General features: G+C 35.8%; 2 protein-coding genes across 3 annotated transcripts in view; one reads left to right on the forward strand and one right to left on the reverse strand.

The window, feature by feature from the left end:
• Nucleotides 1–730: 730 nt before the first annotated feature.
• Nucleotides 731–15,944, reverse strand: mtmr10 (myotubularin related protein 10). Of its 2 annotated transcripts, XM_023953485.2 has the most exons (16): nucleotides 15,418–15,870; nucleotides 14,599–14,659; nucleotides 13,018–13,154; nucleotides 12,532–12,604; nucleotides 11,530–11,672; nucleotides 9,374–9,467; nucleotides 9,126–9,276; nucleotides 8,077–8,164; nucleotides 7,388–7,476; nucleotides 6,289–6,419; nucleotides 5,670–5,739; nucleotides 5,367–5,437; nucleotides 5,013–5,185; nucleotides 4,737–4,907; nucleotides 4,362–4,544; nucleotides 731–3,996 (listed from the first exon to the last, which is right to left on the reverse strand). In XM_023953485.2, exons 1-16 carry the CDS (start codon nucleotides 15,472–15,474, stop codon nucleotides 3,391–3,393), a joined length of 2,298 nt encoding a protein of 765 aa, XP_023809253.1. In that variant the 5' UTR covers nucleotides 15,475–15,870; the 3' UTR covers nucleotides 731–3,390. The 2 variants fall into 2 exon arrangements, with proteins under 2 accessions (XP_023809253.1, XP_078800613.1); XM_078944487.1 differs by lacking the exon at nucleotides 12,532–12,604 and having other exon boundaries at nucleotides 15,418–15,944.
• The window catches only part of myo1ea (myosin IEa), a 44,929-nt gene continuing 44,683 nt past the window's right edge, over nucleotides 15,884–16,129 (forward strand). The window contains exon 1 of the mRNA XM_078944482.1: nucleotides 15,884–16,022. The gene's annotated coding sequence lies outside the window, so the exon portion shown is untranslated. The remainder of the gene's footprint in view (nucleotides 16,023–16,129) is intronic.

A 16,129-nucleotide genomic window follows, 5' to 3' on the forward strand; every position in this document is an offset into this window, starting at 1 on the left:
TTCTGAACTCAGTCACATATATCAAAAAAATACGCGCTAAACTCTTCCAAAATGCATACAAATGACAATGTATGCATCCAATTATACTTTGTCTTTTTTTTTTACCGTATAAGTGACAAAAAGCAATATATTTTTAATTGTTAGATCCACATTAGAGTCTGTATAATTTTTTCTTTCATAGTATTAAAATCACAGTACCAGTTACTGAGAGTGGCATGCGGTGCAAATCCCGGGTCAATAGCAGAAAGTGGAAATTACTATATTAAGTGCCTTAAATCTAAAAGATAGTATGGCAGACAGCAGAGGGAATAAAACCACCATCTACTATACAAGACTTTTTCAAGCATCATGATAAGATAGATAGAACACCTTTACAGTGTAAGTGTTGCAAATTTGTAGTGAACAGGCCTTTGAGTCCTGCACAATTAACTATCTCCATCTTTAACTCTTGTGTCATCAGAAAAGTTATCCGAGGAAACCTTCATGGATAATTGAATTGTAAGATAATCAGCATTTGTTGGTTGGTATATACAATTAGGTTTGAAATATTTATTTCAGAAAGTTAAAGTAGAAAATTTCACTGTATTACAGTCATTGTGTTCTAGTTCCTATTTTTCTTAAAATAAACTTTTGTACATATAAAATGTCAAACTTCAGTAGGAAAGCAAGAATGTGAATGCTGTGCTGCCCTGAGGTTTTGCTTAGTAAAATAAACACAAGAACACAGTGATGGTTGAAAACTAATGTAATTGTTTCATGTTACATTGTTATAAACACTTGATCCTCATTTTTAGAAGAAAAACAACTTCAGTGCACTTCTCATGAAATTTACTAGATTTAGTAAAAGTTATTTATTTTAAAAGACAAAAGTAAGCCAAAAGATATAGATTATAAATACAAAAAAAGTAAATCTTCCCAAAAAAGGCACAGAGGATGAGCAGCAGCAACTCCATTCCTCTTACAGAAATATTCATAATTGAATAAATACATCTGCCGAATCTAAAAGTCAAACTGTGACAATGAGCACAGCCATCATACAATTACAGCAGAGAACATCATGGTGAATTAAATGGAAAAACAGCATATAAATATACATCCATAAGTATAAAGACTAAATAAGGGATTAACATTTTATAGTACCATTAATTAAAAAAAAAAAATGAATTGGAAAAACTTCAAGCATATAAAAGTATTTAAATCTGCAAAAAATATTTTCAACCAATCTCTTAAAATAATCTATATTTTGGGTAAAATGTGCAATTTAGCATTTGAGAGGGCAGATTTGCACTCACACTGTATATACTATGCAATAAAGAACCTGAAACATTTATTGCCAAAGAACATGTAATAGTATAATCACTACTGGATTGGAAGATTAATGCTCCTCGTTGACAGGAAAAATTATGTTTGTTGCCAGGTCTTTGAGGCATTTTTATAACATGTTTTGATATTTCTATGGTGTCCTTCAAATTATACAGTAATGGCCAGAGATAAATTCTGATGCATCTCTATTCATGTAATGTAAAGCTGGTGATAAGTTGTTGACAGTAGGAGAATCATCTTCTCGGTTCTCTGCAGAGATCATCACATGTATGCTAAAGGTTTTATTTAAAAAGAAATTAAGGTAGGACAAACAGAAGATTTCTATTGTCAGCTGTCATAATGTTAAAGACCCACTCCCTTGAATATCATGCTTTTGGTGTTTTAGCATGTTTCTCATGATGGAAGACATATAAAAGAATTTAAGGTTAAAACTGTGTTTCTGTGCACTTCTTTATTCAATCAGGAGCAGATAAAAAAGCTCATGTTTGTGTCACAGCAACTGAATTGGGCAGGCCAAAGTTCCCTGTTCCGCTCAATCCTGATGCATCCACTTACAGATAAATAGATCCATTAACATTCTTCATTTTCCTCGTCTGAGCTGGTATCCAGCTCAAAACTGTACGGCTGGATAGCTCTGATATTGCTCAACATTTTTGCACTTTTAATGTTAGCTTGGAATTGTGAGGGGCTGTAAGCTCGCGGGAGAGTGTGTAGACAAAGGGATGACGGGAAAATCAGCGAAGGGTTACTTCCACGCCAACAGTCCCGCCCACAACTCAGAGGCAAATGTCTGATGGACACCTGCCACTCTGCAGAAACAATGTCTTAAAAAACACAGTTTTATTAAAATTTTGGCTAAAATCTACGTAGTCATAATGAAAAGACCACTGGGAACGAAGCAATAGTTAAAAATATAGGTGGAATGGGACTTCAAGTAAAAAACAACCTGCTCATGTAGGACTTGGAATCCAGAAGGCTTATTGGTATTATGAAAGATGACAGCTGAGCTCCCATCACCAGATCCACAGCTTTCCTGCCTGAAACTCAAAACCCCATTTGTTCAAAACAAGATTAGCTTGGGTCCATCACTTCACACTTGTTTTCACATTCAGCTACGACTTTTTTCTGATCAGTGCCTTACCAGAAGGCCTTTAGGAAAGTTCAACATCTTAAAAACAACAAAACGAAAAAAAATTATATTTTAGTCCTCACTAACTGCATAAAGATTCTGCTTAAGTAAGATTCCTATGACAAAGAATAGAAAACCTTAGTAAAACTAAATAAAGCAGTACAATGAAGTCACTGCATTTATCCCTTATTGCAGGTTTCCTTCAACACAGGACCTTGAAGGAAGAAAAGAAAAAAAAACTTAAATATAAAAGGATTTTCTATTACATTTAACCAGGTAGCACACCGATTCCTTAAGCCATGCTTTGGGTTTTTAATGGTTCTCTTTCTAAAATACGGCTAGGATGAAAAAGGCACAACATTCTCAGCTTTAATTACATTTCCTGAACATCAAAACAAACTAAATTCTTGAAAATCAGTGTTTAGTGAAGTGCATCACAGTTTTAGAATTAAGTCATTCCCAATTTAAAATACGAAACTTAAAGGATAATTGGATTTAAAAAAGACAAACTGTTGGCAGAGCAACAGCCATATTTTTAACAGTTTATTAATTATTACTCTAACGCACAGTGAATCATGTCAATGGATGAGTCTTCTGAGTCTGATCGAATAGCAGTTATAGAATCTCTGAAGGTGCCATTTCTGTCACACAAAAACCACCATAAATATCTCAACAGTGAAGACATTTCTCTGTCTTTTTTTTCTTTTCAAACAAACAATCCGCTTTAAAAGGTGTAGAAGATGTTAAGGATTTAGTTTTAACAATTAAGTACTCCCCAAGATTTGGATGCTGCAATAAATGGTGCAGTTTTTAGCTTATATTTAGAAAAACATTTAAATGGTTGAATTTGATCTCTTAGGTTTCTTATTAGTATTTAACAAAGAAATAATAAAGAAGAATTAGATTTTCTTAAAAAAACAAATATAAACCCATTACCCTTAAACAGTGTCATTAGCAAGAGTCTCCGTTGAGAGCCAGATCTTTGCACCATTCAAAAATTTGCCAATTGGAGTTCCCTGGAGATTTCGCCGGCATAGGTTTCCCACTGGACTAAAAGGAAAGGAGGAGGTAAAGACGTCTGGAACGGTGGAAGGGTCACATGGAGGAGTCGCCTTAAAATACATCCTTCTTTGGTTAGAGGGGGGGGCGCTCGGGCTCGGAAGTGGTGTGCTCCCTGGACTGGAGCCTTTGTATTGCCTCAGTTGGCTCTGCAATATGTCTATTTCATCGACCAGTTGGGATAGCTTGTGGTAGGTAGTGATGGGGCCTCCGTTAGGAATGCAGGCTTCAGAGACCCAGCGCAGGAAGAAGAGCTTCCAGAGAGCCACATGTGATGGCATGAGCAGGGGAATCAGGACGCCGTGCTGGTCAGCAGGTTGAGAGAACCAGTCTCTGAAGAAGCGGTCAGACGGACTTTCCACTTTCACTGGTGAGAAATCTGGCTTCAACTCGGATACCAGAGAGCTCCGTCGGCGCTCTCCATTACCTTTTAGCCCGTTAGCCGGCAGTGAAGACGTTCCCCGAACTGTGGAAGAATAAACTTTCTGTTGAAGAAAGAACCAGAATTAGGCTATTGTAAGCTTGTGTCAACTATAGAGGCAGTATATTATGTGTCAGTAAAATAATATATAGATAAAAAGAATTAGACTGTCATAAGATAAGATCAAAGCTATAAGAGCATGGAACATTTTTTAAAGAAAGACTGTTTATCAATTTATCAGAGAATGTTTTAGCTGCTTATTTGAACGGCATGGCAGAAATAAAAAAAAAAAACTAAAGGATGGATGTTTTCTCCTTTGTGAGAACAGGTTTTTCTGAAATCTCTGAAATGCCTTCAGACTGTGTGCAGAAGATCATCACATCAACCAAACTACAAGCTAATGTGACGTGGAATTGGTGTCTTGTGTACCTTTGTGCGTCTGAAGGTTTTCACTTCGCCGTTCTGAACACGTGCAGATCCTTTGCCGACATACATGGGGTTGTTAAAGAGGGTTTGATCTTTGGTGGAAAACTGCTGTGACCACTCCCAAACTGCAGGGAAAAACCCAGCAGGGTCTTCTCCTGGAGGGATGGCTTTGTTTTTGGCAAAGTCCTAAAAAGTAAAAAAGACATTTCACACGCTGCATTCTGAAGACTATTTCTACAGAACAAAATGAAATGTTGTTGGGTTTATTTGTTTTTTAAGGAAAACCTGGGGGGCATAATGAGCTTTGTAGCATTTTGATTAATAAAGATTAGGTTAACACAATACTTATTAGTCTCAATATTATTATTATTTTTTTACCGTCAAGAGTTGAGTCCGTTGCTTAGGAGAATTAAAGAGGAAAGTGCTGAACAGTGGGATCCACATGCTATCACTCAGCACTGTCAGATATGCCTCTGTGAACTCAAACGCAGCTGGATACTGGTTCATCATCTGCCATACGCAGTCCAGGAACAATGTGAACAGCGGGCACTTCATACAACAGGTAACAACAGGAAACAACACATCACCACACATCCCAGGGAGATCTGGAGAACTGCTTCCTGTAACTAGAAATATTAACAAGTACAGGCATACCTCCTCTCTATCATTCTTCTTCAAGTGGTTGCATCTGTCCAGAAAGCGATGGCCAGCCATCACCCACTCCTTCTGCACCAAACTCTGAAAACCAGTGAGGCTGCGATAGTGAGGGTCCAACATGAGCTGCACCAATGAGGACACAACACAGTTCAGGTCTCGGTCCTCCTCCTCTACACAACAGAAGAAACAAACAAACGTTATGCTAGGCCTGGACAAAAATGAGAGAAACAAAAAAAAGAATAAATTCCGCCAAGTGTCAAAGCCAGACTGGCCAGATTATTAAGAACAAGCAAAATCCAAACTGCACAGTACGCAAAGCTCTGTGACTTTTGAAAGGGAAAAAGGAGTTACCTTGAAGAATTACAGAAACATTCCTTCCATCCAAGAGGTAGACTATTTCTGCTGACTGTCTTAAAAAGACCCTTGGTTACAGAAAGAATAACAATTTCAATGACAATGACTGGTGTAGAAAAAAAAGCAAGTCAACGGTTTAGAAATGATTCACTTGGGAAAAATAAATATATTTGTGAGCTCTGTTTAAAAAACGTTCATAAAAATAACAGAAAGGGGAAAACACACAATATTCTTGTCTGTAGATATATCCCAAGTAAAACATTGACTTCTAAAATGATAAATAAGTGACTGCTTGTATACCTGACATAGTCGAGCCATCTGGAGTTTTCAATAGATGAAAGCCATCGCTCTTCAGTCTCCTCAAATGGATCTGCAGAATTCAAAAGTATTTCTGAAATGCGTCTCCTTTGGTAAAAAGCTCAACCCTTTAACCCTGGGGATGTTGCCTAAATAACAAAAGCTCTTTGGTATGCCATAACTTAACTCGTCTTTTTACTTAGGGACCTTAAACCTGTCTGGGGACTAAAGATGGAAATTAGCTTAACAGGCTATAAGTCATGTATTTGCATTTTTAAATGTTATATTAATATATGCTGTCCATGTCTTAAATTCACAAACCAACTCTTCAACCGTTTAGGCGATCAACATGAATCGGTGGATTTAGGTGAAATGCATAAGCGCTTCTCTTCTGTTGCAAACCACCCTAAGGCTGCTTTGCTCCGCTTCAGAATTTGCTAGAATTACGTTCATTGCGTAAACAGTTGAAGAGTTACGACGGTCGAAGGAATGTTAACACTGAAGCTAAAGTTCCGGTGTTAGAAATATGTTGATTTCTAAAAACACAGAAAATGTAAATGCAGAAACAGGACAAATGCACATAGAATGTGTTTACTTTTTTGTGCAATACAACATAACTCACCTAAGACACAAATCTGCCTGATTTTGGCAAAGGCACTTTGGATTTCTTGAATGGTTGGAAGACCCTTGTCAAGCTCTAATCTCACAGCCTCAGAGTCTTGAGGATGGCTTTTTCTGATGGCACTGAAGATCCTACAGAAGAGCAAGAGTTGGTGCTCACACCGTTGTTGACGAGAGAGCCAAGTCCTTACAATATTAAGTTCAGGTACTGAATGTGGTGAGGAAGTCTAGATAAATAACATTACCTTAACCAAAGGAGTAAACGTTAGCAAAACAAAAACGAGAACACTGTCATCATGATGATAAATGGGCCCAGATAACACTTATGATGCCATAAACCAAATGCTCGCCCATTACTAGATTTAAAATCTTATTCACCCGGGATTTGCACCGCATGCCACTCAGATTCAGTCACATCTAAATGTCAGGTCAGCAGTAATTTAAGGAGCCAAGGAACCAGTTTACGAACACTTTAAACACTGATTTCCATATTTTTGTTTAAAAAAAGGGGGGAAAATGACTACAATACAACCACAGACAACAGCAACACAGCACAGAAAAAGGAAAACTTTGATCGTCTGTTATCAAACCACACTTTGTCCAAAATGTGCAATAGAAGATCAGCACAGAATCTGCTGTCTAAATCATTGCCAACAATCTCTTAGTGTTGACTGCCAACACTTGTTAAGGGAATTCAATAAATTGGTGTCACAAATGGACAAACCAAAATGTTTAAACTTAAGTCTATGAATCTGTATCTCTAACAAATGTAATCCTCTGGTCTTCATTGAAATAATAACACTTTTTAAATGACTGTCTTAAAGTGCAACAAATAGTTTTATATTTAAAGATGCATTTTACAGTCTTTATTAAAAATGCATCTATTGAATTGCTGCAGGTGAACTATATCATGAAGATTTCACCACAGACACATTAAAACCCTCTTCAAAGATGGGGGTCTTGTTATGACCAATGCACCGTTTTCTTTACAAACAAGGGAACTGAAAAAGACAAACAATTTTAACGTAGATTTCGAGTAAAGAAATGGACAATTTAGTTGAAACTTTTGGTCCAACAGTTTGAAAGCAGTGGAAAAATACCTCTGTTCAATCTTCCTCTGCTGCTGCAGGTCTGTGATGTTGGCCATGCGGATCAGAGCACTCCCATCACGGTTACTCCAGCACCACATCTTTCAAAAAGGACATTTTAAATTAAACAGAGATTTTAAAAAATGCATAATAATTCATGAATTAGTTTGGCAAAACAAATTTTGGAAGTCACAGATTATACAGGGTGGAAATGACCTTGTACAATGATTGAAGAATGTATTTGCTTAATTGTGCAGAGAGCAAGTGTTTAGCTCCTACGTGGAGATTGGAGCCGCTTCTTCACTGTTCTCAAGATCATTTGTGAAACATCACATGAGCTAAGATCTTGCATGGAGCTCCTGGTGGTGGGAAATTGTTAGAAATTTTGTATTTATTCAATCTTTTAAATAATTATTTAATAATTGATGTCTTCTTATCAAATACTTGTTTTCTGCACTGTTAAACAAATAAATTCTTTAAAAAAAAATCCTCCTATGTAATTCCTTAGGTTCTTATTTACATTCTAACAGTTGAAGTGCATCAGTAATGAACACTACTGAGCTCTGATCTTTGTAAGTTGTATGGCTTAAAATTTTGGGACTATCAAATACTCTACTGCCCAAGTGTTTTTTGTTTTACGACCTAAACATCATGCAAAGTAAAATCAGCAGCTGGTCAGCTGTCAGATCTTTAGTACTCACAGGGATGCGGCCATCATTATAGAATGATGAGTACTGCTTTAGATCCTGGTCTGCCAAAGAGGCCGGCACCACAATGTGCTCTGGAAGACTGGAAAGAAAGGATGGAAGAAAAACTGACATTATATCTGCCAATTTATAAATATTACATTTCGCATTATTAAAGCAGGACTATAAAAGACTGCTTATCAACTCCCTGTAATATTAGCATCTATTCACTTATTTACAAAAATGTATTTGCTTCAAACAGCAGGTCTATATGGGCCGTTTTTGACCGTTCCAACAAGTTAGGCACTAAATGAGAAATTCAGCTATGGAAATACGTATAAATTAGAAATAAGGAAAGACAATTAAACCGATATTCTTGAACATAAATCAAAGAAAACTTTTGACTAAATATTACCGTTATGTCAGCAATTTTTTTTAAAATGATTCATATTGTTTTTGTTTAATTTTTAAGAATCATTATTTCCCATCTAACTTAAAAAAATCATTTAAATATTTAAAAAAAAAGAAAGAAATAAAATGAGTAGAACCTTTTTGTATTTGAAAATTTTCATGCAAATAGCTGCTTGCGTAAATTTCTTAGTTGCACCTTTCAGGTTTATAGCGAACATGAATTCCAAGCATATTCAGACTTGAATAAATATAATCAACATTTTATTTCTGAGCTGCTTTGACAGACGGAAAATTCTGCTAGAAAAGCAAACTAATTTTCATCCATGGATCACATTTCTTTACCTGGATATTTGCACAAATGAAAAGGATAGCCTTGGGTGTTGTACTGTAAACAATAGAACCATTTTATTGTGAGTTCAAACTCTCCTTTGTGCTCAGGATCTTCAATAGCAGTTGTTTGTGGATGCAGGAGAACAAAGAATCAAAGTGTACGTGTCATATGTCCAGTCTGAATCAAGCCAGTGTTCTGCATGATGGCACCACTGATTCATGTATTGTGCTAAAGCACCATAAAAAGATATGCACTCTTCTTAAAAGCACACAGTAAAATATATTTCCTAAAGAAATAGCTAATGAAGAAAAAAGCTTGAAACCTTGGGGAGATGGCATATTTCTGGTTGACTGAGCAAACCCTCCACTCTGAAGCACTTGTCCTCTTGATCTCCCGATCCCAATCCGATGAACGATCAAAAATAGGAACCTGCAATGCTCCTCCCCTTTGGGTGGAACTTCTGAGTCGCTCCTCTGGAAACAAAGATACAATGGTTCAAGTTAAAAACATTTGTAGAGGAAGTCAAAGAACTAAAATTTTTAAAAAAGCACGAGGATCAACTTACACTACCTTTAGATTCATGGTATCGCCGTCCCTGATACTCAAAACCAAACAATAGTTGAATATCAGCTGGATGAGAATAGTGGGCGATAGCAAGGCAAACCTACAGAAAAGAAAGGCAGCAAGACTTTGACAAATAACGATAGAATATTTCACATTTAATTAGACATGTTTTATGGTGTACAGTTAATTTTGTAGTTTTTAATCTCCATGTTGCCATGTTGACAATTATTACAGTCCTAATAGCCATTTCATTGACTTATAGCATCTAGATCTACATAGCTTTAATATTGTTGCCCAGCATTTGCCAAAATCTTATGTTGAGTTTCTCCTTTCACAATAGTAATTGACCATCTATAGCAGGGGGTCAGCAATGTTTATGACATCAAATGCCTATCTTAAATTCTCTCCTTAACAACTGCGTCATCATCCACTATAATGTGAAATCTAATACAAAGAAATACAAAAACACTTCCAAATATATCTGAAATGTTATTGAATCCACAAACAGCAGGTCCAATAGCTTTTTAAACCTATTTTGGCATAACTCAAAAAAGTGCCTTCATAACAATATTGCACAAGGAAAATTGGCCAAAGTTGCAACTATGTTTGAAACTGTAAATACTGTGCATTTGTTGTATGTAATACCTACAGCAATTGGATTGGATACACCAGAACAAATTGCCATCAATATTTCTAAGAACTTCACTTTCATTAACATGAAAATAAATAAGCCTATTTTGATTTATTCATCTTTTGTTACATTGTGAGACAGTCCCCGAGTTCCTTAATATAGGTTAATTCTGTGGTGGTGCTTTTATTGCATGTAAAATTAATTATTTTTACTTTTTCATTAGTTTGCTAATTATAGTAATATAAATGTTCTGCAATTGGACAGTGTCATTATTAATTTTTTTCTACCCCAATAAATGGAATGATGATCAGCTGTAGTATTCCTTTTAAACTTGCCCAAATTTCATTTTAACATTTGGCAGAACAGAAGAGAAGTCTGGGTTTAATCTGGCCTTGCTTGGTTTTTTATTCAACAAACTGAACTTCTAACTTTAGAAATGTCAGCCGCTGTGACGCCGTAAACATGACCAAAATAACCAGCTGTGCAGTCATAAACATGTACTACAGCTTCTTGCATTTCCCACTAACGCAGACGCTCACAGTCCATCCACAGACACGCTCATTTTGCCCCACCTGTCATCTCACCAGCAACAGTTTGCAAACAGCACTTATTAGGTTTTCATTTCATTGTGATAAACGTAGTTATTTTTTTCCTACGGTGTGGATTTTAAATCGCCTGTTCATGAGGACTGACATGAAAAAGTGGGCGGGGTCACAGTAACAGCGATGCGTGAATGTTCCCTTTCCTTATGATCCAATAGGATCATCACTGGAGCCTAACAAAGCTGCCTATTCAGGAGAAACACTGAACACCACCAGAGGACACTGTGTGTGAGAGGGGTGAGGCTCTGACCCTGGAATTTCCTACACAACATGATGCTCTCACAGGTAGGAGAATTTCACATGTTGAGCAAGAGAACAAACAAAAAAAAAAAAAAAAACAAGTGCGCTCAGTGTCAGGTTCTCAACATTTCCAAAATAAAGTCATAGAACAAGAAGGGCAGATTTGTTCTGAGATCCTATGGAGTTTGAACATTTTCCACTGTGTGTTAACACATACAACAGGTACAGCATGACTTCACATCTCCATTAATGAAGTATTTTTAAAAAGCAGCTTGTAAATTCCCAAAATAAAAACAATACACATTTAAACACTTTAAGCTTTAGATTGCATTTGAAATTTAAAATGTACAACTAAATTTATGTAAACACATCTTAAGCCAGTCTTAGTCAAATGCTGAATAATATGGAAGTAGTTTTGGTAAATATTTTTGGGGGATTTCAGTCTTTTGAAAATTTTGAAACCTTAATTATTTCTGCCTTGATGTTCTTTAACAGTAAGGAATATTATCACATTTTATTCAATAATTTGTTAATCCATAAATCAACTTTCTCAACCGATAAATCTGAGAGTTAACTGATAACCTTTCCAATATTCTCAATATAAGAAAGTCTAGAAAAAGCCTCTTCTAAACCTATATCTAATGATTGAACAGTAGAGAAATTTTACATTAAAATACTTATTAATTTACCTTTCTTGCACTTTCTGGTCCCGCTTCATCAAAGCAGAACCGTATAATGCGCAGGTCTTTGCAGTACAGAATGAGCTCAGTGGGATTGAACTTTAGTTTCTGGTTAGAACTCAATATCTTCTTTTTTCCCTTTAAATCATTAACTGAAAAGACAAGAGACAAAAAAAGAACGACATTAGCTAAATATGTGAGATTACCTGTTTTTTAGATTAGCAAAGGTGCATCAAGACTCTTATTTGTAAAGCATCAAGGTAGATAAAGCGATACTTTGGACTCGTTTTCTCTTTTTCAGCATTAACACCTGGGAATCGTGAAGTTATTGAATAACCCATAAACTCTTCTGTAAACTAAGGTATTTGACTCCAATGTAAAGCCATGTGTCCATCAGCTCAAGACTAACCTAACATTGGGTCGCCAAACCAAACAAGAGTCAAGAGAGCATCAGCAACTACTATTTTCCGCTGCAAAAATACAATTTGATATCAAATGTCTTGAATCCACTAAAATATTTACAAATCCTCTTACTGAGCAATGCAAGAACAAGTGCCACCTAAATACCAGTAAATGAAAACAAATATGAACTGAGTAAGTGCTACACATTCGATCACAATGATGTAGTTAAGAAAACATCACTAAAATTATACCATCATTTATCTACATTAAAAAAAGAGTGCAAAGAAACATAAACTATACTGATATTAATGAATATTCATGACTAATACTGAGTAAACCAAACTCTTATGCTTCCCCACCACAAAACACACAACTTGAATGCTTCTGAAAACAACTGTCGCCAATGATGTGCAAAAACATTACCAGGCGTCATGACAACAGACCATTTCCTTAGATAACTTAACATACATGTTATCAAGCTCACTCGTGAAAAATGACTGCTTTGTGCTGCATCTGCTGTTCTGTTAAAGTATCATAGACATGACAAGGAATGCAATTCCTTATAAAGAAACTGTGTATAATCATAGAGTATGAGCGAATTAAGTTTACCCGTCACTACTTGGTCCAGACATGTCAGAGGGATATCATGTTCTCCAAGGAGGAGGTGGAAAAGCTGGGTTCTCTGTAAAGGAGGCAATCAAAAGAGGTTGACATCTAATCAACTGTGTTGTTCCTATAATATGTCATGCTGTTGGCTATATAGTATGCCAAGTTCCTCAGACTGAGCAATGATCTACTTCCAGTTTGTTATCAAGCCAACCATCTGCTGCAGCGGTGAAAATGGTTTCTGTTTTCTCATTTCTTGTGCAACATCGATGATCAAAAAGCATTCCTTCCTCTTCGCTAGGTGCATTTTGTGCAAAATCAAAGTTCTGTGCGTGTTTGATGATACAAAATATAAGCCATGCACTAAAGCTGCAATGCTTCATTTTGACATAATCACTTCTCTGTATGGTGATAACGAGATAAGGTTGTAACATCAATGTTTTTGTAAGTTAAAACATTTAAATATAATAATAAAATCCCATCAAATACCTGTTTTTGTGGAGGGTCTTGGGGAATGAAAGAAACCTTGAAGTTGGTGCATATCAGCTTCCCCCAAAGATCGTCCTGACTGTTGTCGGTGCTGATGCATTTCTTCACAAAGTTCACCTCATTGACCACTATCTCACCTGAAGCATGAAAGGATATTAAAAATAAATAAATCACAAAAGCATTAAAATGTCAGTCTAATGATGCATTCCTAATTTAAAATGTCAAGAAAAAAACAGCACTACAAGAATTTCAAAACTTATTTTTCTACACTATAATAACTATAATCAAAACTACACAATAAACAACATGTTAAATCATCTCCCTTTAAAGTGTGTGACTAGCAACTAACTATAATAAAAAAACATGAACTGATGATCGTGTCAAGTTAAACTTTCACTACACAAAAGACAGCATTGCTTCTTTTGTGCTCATAAAAAATGTAATGCAACAGGATTACGTGATTCCCCACAGAAAAAAAGCAATGTCATTTTATGTGCCATGTTTTGGAACCTGAAACAGTATTTTGCTTTCCATACTAAGCTTGCCTTTTCAGATAAGTTTGCAAAACTCTTAAACTGTGCAAAACAAATAAATTAAATCCGATTTCAAATGTGCATGCAACCAAGAAGCAGGCTGAGATCATAATTTCTAATCTTGAATATCTGCAGCATAATACCGGTAGTAAAAATGCAACAGCAAAAACAACCCGTGTGACCACTGAAATGTCTAAATATGTTAATACAAAAAGGTCAAATACAAATGTAAAGTGTGGTTGTACCCTACTATACTATACATGTTTGAAACATTTAATCTCTGACTCGTTTTACCATCACAAAACCATTTAGCTGGAACTTCACTCAAAAGCTGTCACTCAAACCAGTCTACATGATCAGACAAATAAAATGAGGAACCAGGTAATGAAACGATCAAGTCTGCCTGCCTGCCTGGTTCAAAAATCCATCCCAGCAAGTGAATTAAAACTGTAGCCAAAAAACTGTGCGGAGAAAAATGCAAATGCCTCGTCTCTCGTCGTGAATTTCTTCCAAAGCACGTAACGTTTCCAGAATTTGAGTGTACAAGCTGGAAAAACTACTATTAAGTAGCCCCACCCTTTTCTGTTAAAGACTTTCAAGCTACAGGTCAACTAATCACATTTAAAGCAAAAAAGTAGGTGAAAAGAGCATTCAAATTGTAACTAATGACCTATTAATGGTATCGCATTTGTAGTCTTCCTAAAAAAACAGCTTTTCTGGAGCTATTTTAATAGAATGAGTGAAAACAAGATGATGTGGGTGCTAGTGATGAAAGCCTGTAATCAGGGTCATTATTCACAGTAAAACCCAAACATGTTTTTCTGCCAACAAACAGGTCTGAGGCTTACCCAGAGATGTTCCCATAAAAAATCTTTATGGGAAACAGATATCTTTGATATAAATCCTATCATAGGGAACTTTAAAAGGGTCATAATAACACAACAGAATGCTTTGAATATCTTTTTGCCAAACATGCCGTTGTTGTTTAATTTACTCCTTTTGGTATTTCTCTGGTATATTTCAGGGGGGAAAAAAGAGAGAAACTTACCAGAAAGCAGCCTAGGCTCCAGTTTTCTTAGTGGAGGTTCAATTGTTTTGTTAACATCAGTCTGAGAAAGAAAAGGGAGAAAAGGCATATGCTGCATATTGGAAAGTTAATCAATAATAGCAGTCATGTGGCTGACCAAATGAAATAAAGTCTTTGAATGGGTTCTATATAAAATTAGTTTGACAACAATCCTACTTTTTAAAATGACAACTGACATCTTTTTTTAAACTGAAAACAGCAATTTAACACAATTCACAAACGGTCATGGAACTGTTTGAAAAGTAAAACTTGTTACAGTTACTTAACAGTAAAAGAAAAGAAAACTTGATTTTTATGTTGCTTTCATGTTATTACTACGTATACAAGACTTTTGCAACTTCTTAGTGGAGACAATTAAAAAATTAACAAATGAAAAAACACACACAATGTAAAACATCTAAATTATAAATGTTTTAGAAAAAAAAGAATTGTACATTTATTACTTTAGAAATGAATTTTAATAGTTTATTCAAAGTATGGTTATCCTACTAATTTATTTGTTTAATAATTTAATTTCTTTAAGTTTTGAAGATTGGAAAATGTTTATATTTGATTACCAATTAGGTATTCTGAAATACTACATAGTGGATTTACAAAATGTAGTAAAAATTTAAGTTTTTACAGTAATGTTGATATTTAAGGCAACTGCTGTTTTTTTAAAGCCCACTTCAGCTTAACTACAGGGTTTCCCTAAAAAGCTCGTTTAAAGAAAAAGTTTTAAAACCAAAAATACTACCAATGTTAATGTTAACCATTTCTCTTGAATAAATTTAAACAAACCTGCACTGGAGGAAGGTAACACTTGAAGGTGGGTTTCAAAGGTTTGCCAGAAAACATTGTTTATGTCCGCTCTTGACGTTCATGCAGTAAACTAGCGCCTGACAAGCGGGGCACAAAAACCAAAAAACTCCACAAGGAAGCCTTCAGGAAATTCTTTTTTAAAATGGTCCGACTTATTCCCAAACTCCAATGTGTCCAACATTCATTTAAATATCCCGAACGAGCGATGACACACCATTTCGTTAAGAAGTTCAGAGCTAGGAGAAAAAGTTGACAGAAGTTAACGACGAAACGACGGAGTTAGCTCAGTTAGCGAGCTAGCATAAAGTACTTAATAAAGTAAAAAATACATATCGTTCCAACGCAGAAACAAAACTGTTAGGGAAATAGAAACCTCCGTTGGGGGTCTACATTTTCTTAACACCTGTTCCAGTATTAGCTACCCTGGTCGACTTCCTCAAAGTCAGGCTAATTCAGTGAACGCTGCAAAGGACTCAACGGCCATGTTTATACAAAGCGTAGGTCCCGCCCTGCTTCCGTCCTCCGCAGCTAAAGCTGTGCGCCGATCGTTGCCGATACCGCCCGAACAGAACTTTCCAGATATGGTCCGTATAACTAAAATGCTTATTCTTTAAGTAAGCCAACCTGCTAATGTGTATTAAAAACATTTAAAAAACGTTATTACCTCTTTGTCCAACTTTAATCTCGCCTA

This window comes from Oryzias latipes, chromosome 3 (assembly GCF_053564925.1).
Source record: "Oryzias latipes strain Hd-rR chromosome 3, Olatipes_Hd-rR_3.1".
Lineage (NCBI taxonomy): Eukaryota > Metazoa > Chordata > Actinopteri > Beloniformes > Adrianichthyidae > Oryzias > Oryzias latipes.

What these genes read in the sequence shown, in the direction of transcription:
- mtmr10 (XM_023953485.2), bottom strand. Translation starts at nt 15,474, where the DNA reads ATGTTTTCTGGCAAACCTTTGAAACCCACCTTCAAGTGTTACCTTCCT. An exon ending in GGAGCCTAGGCTGCTTTCTG is followed by an intron (nt 13,155 to 14,598) that starts GTAAGTTTCTCT and finishes TTCATGCTTCAG; the next exon opens with GTGAGATAGTGGTCAATGAG. An exon ending in AAACCTTCAGACGCACAAAG is followed by an intron (nt 3,997 to 4,361) that starts GTACACAAGACA and finishes TTTCTTCAACAG; the next exon opens with AAAGTTTATTCTTCCACAGT.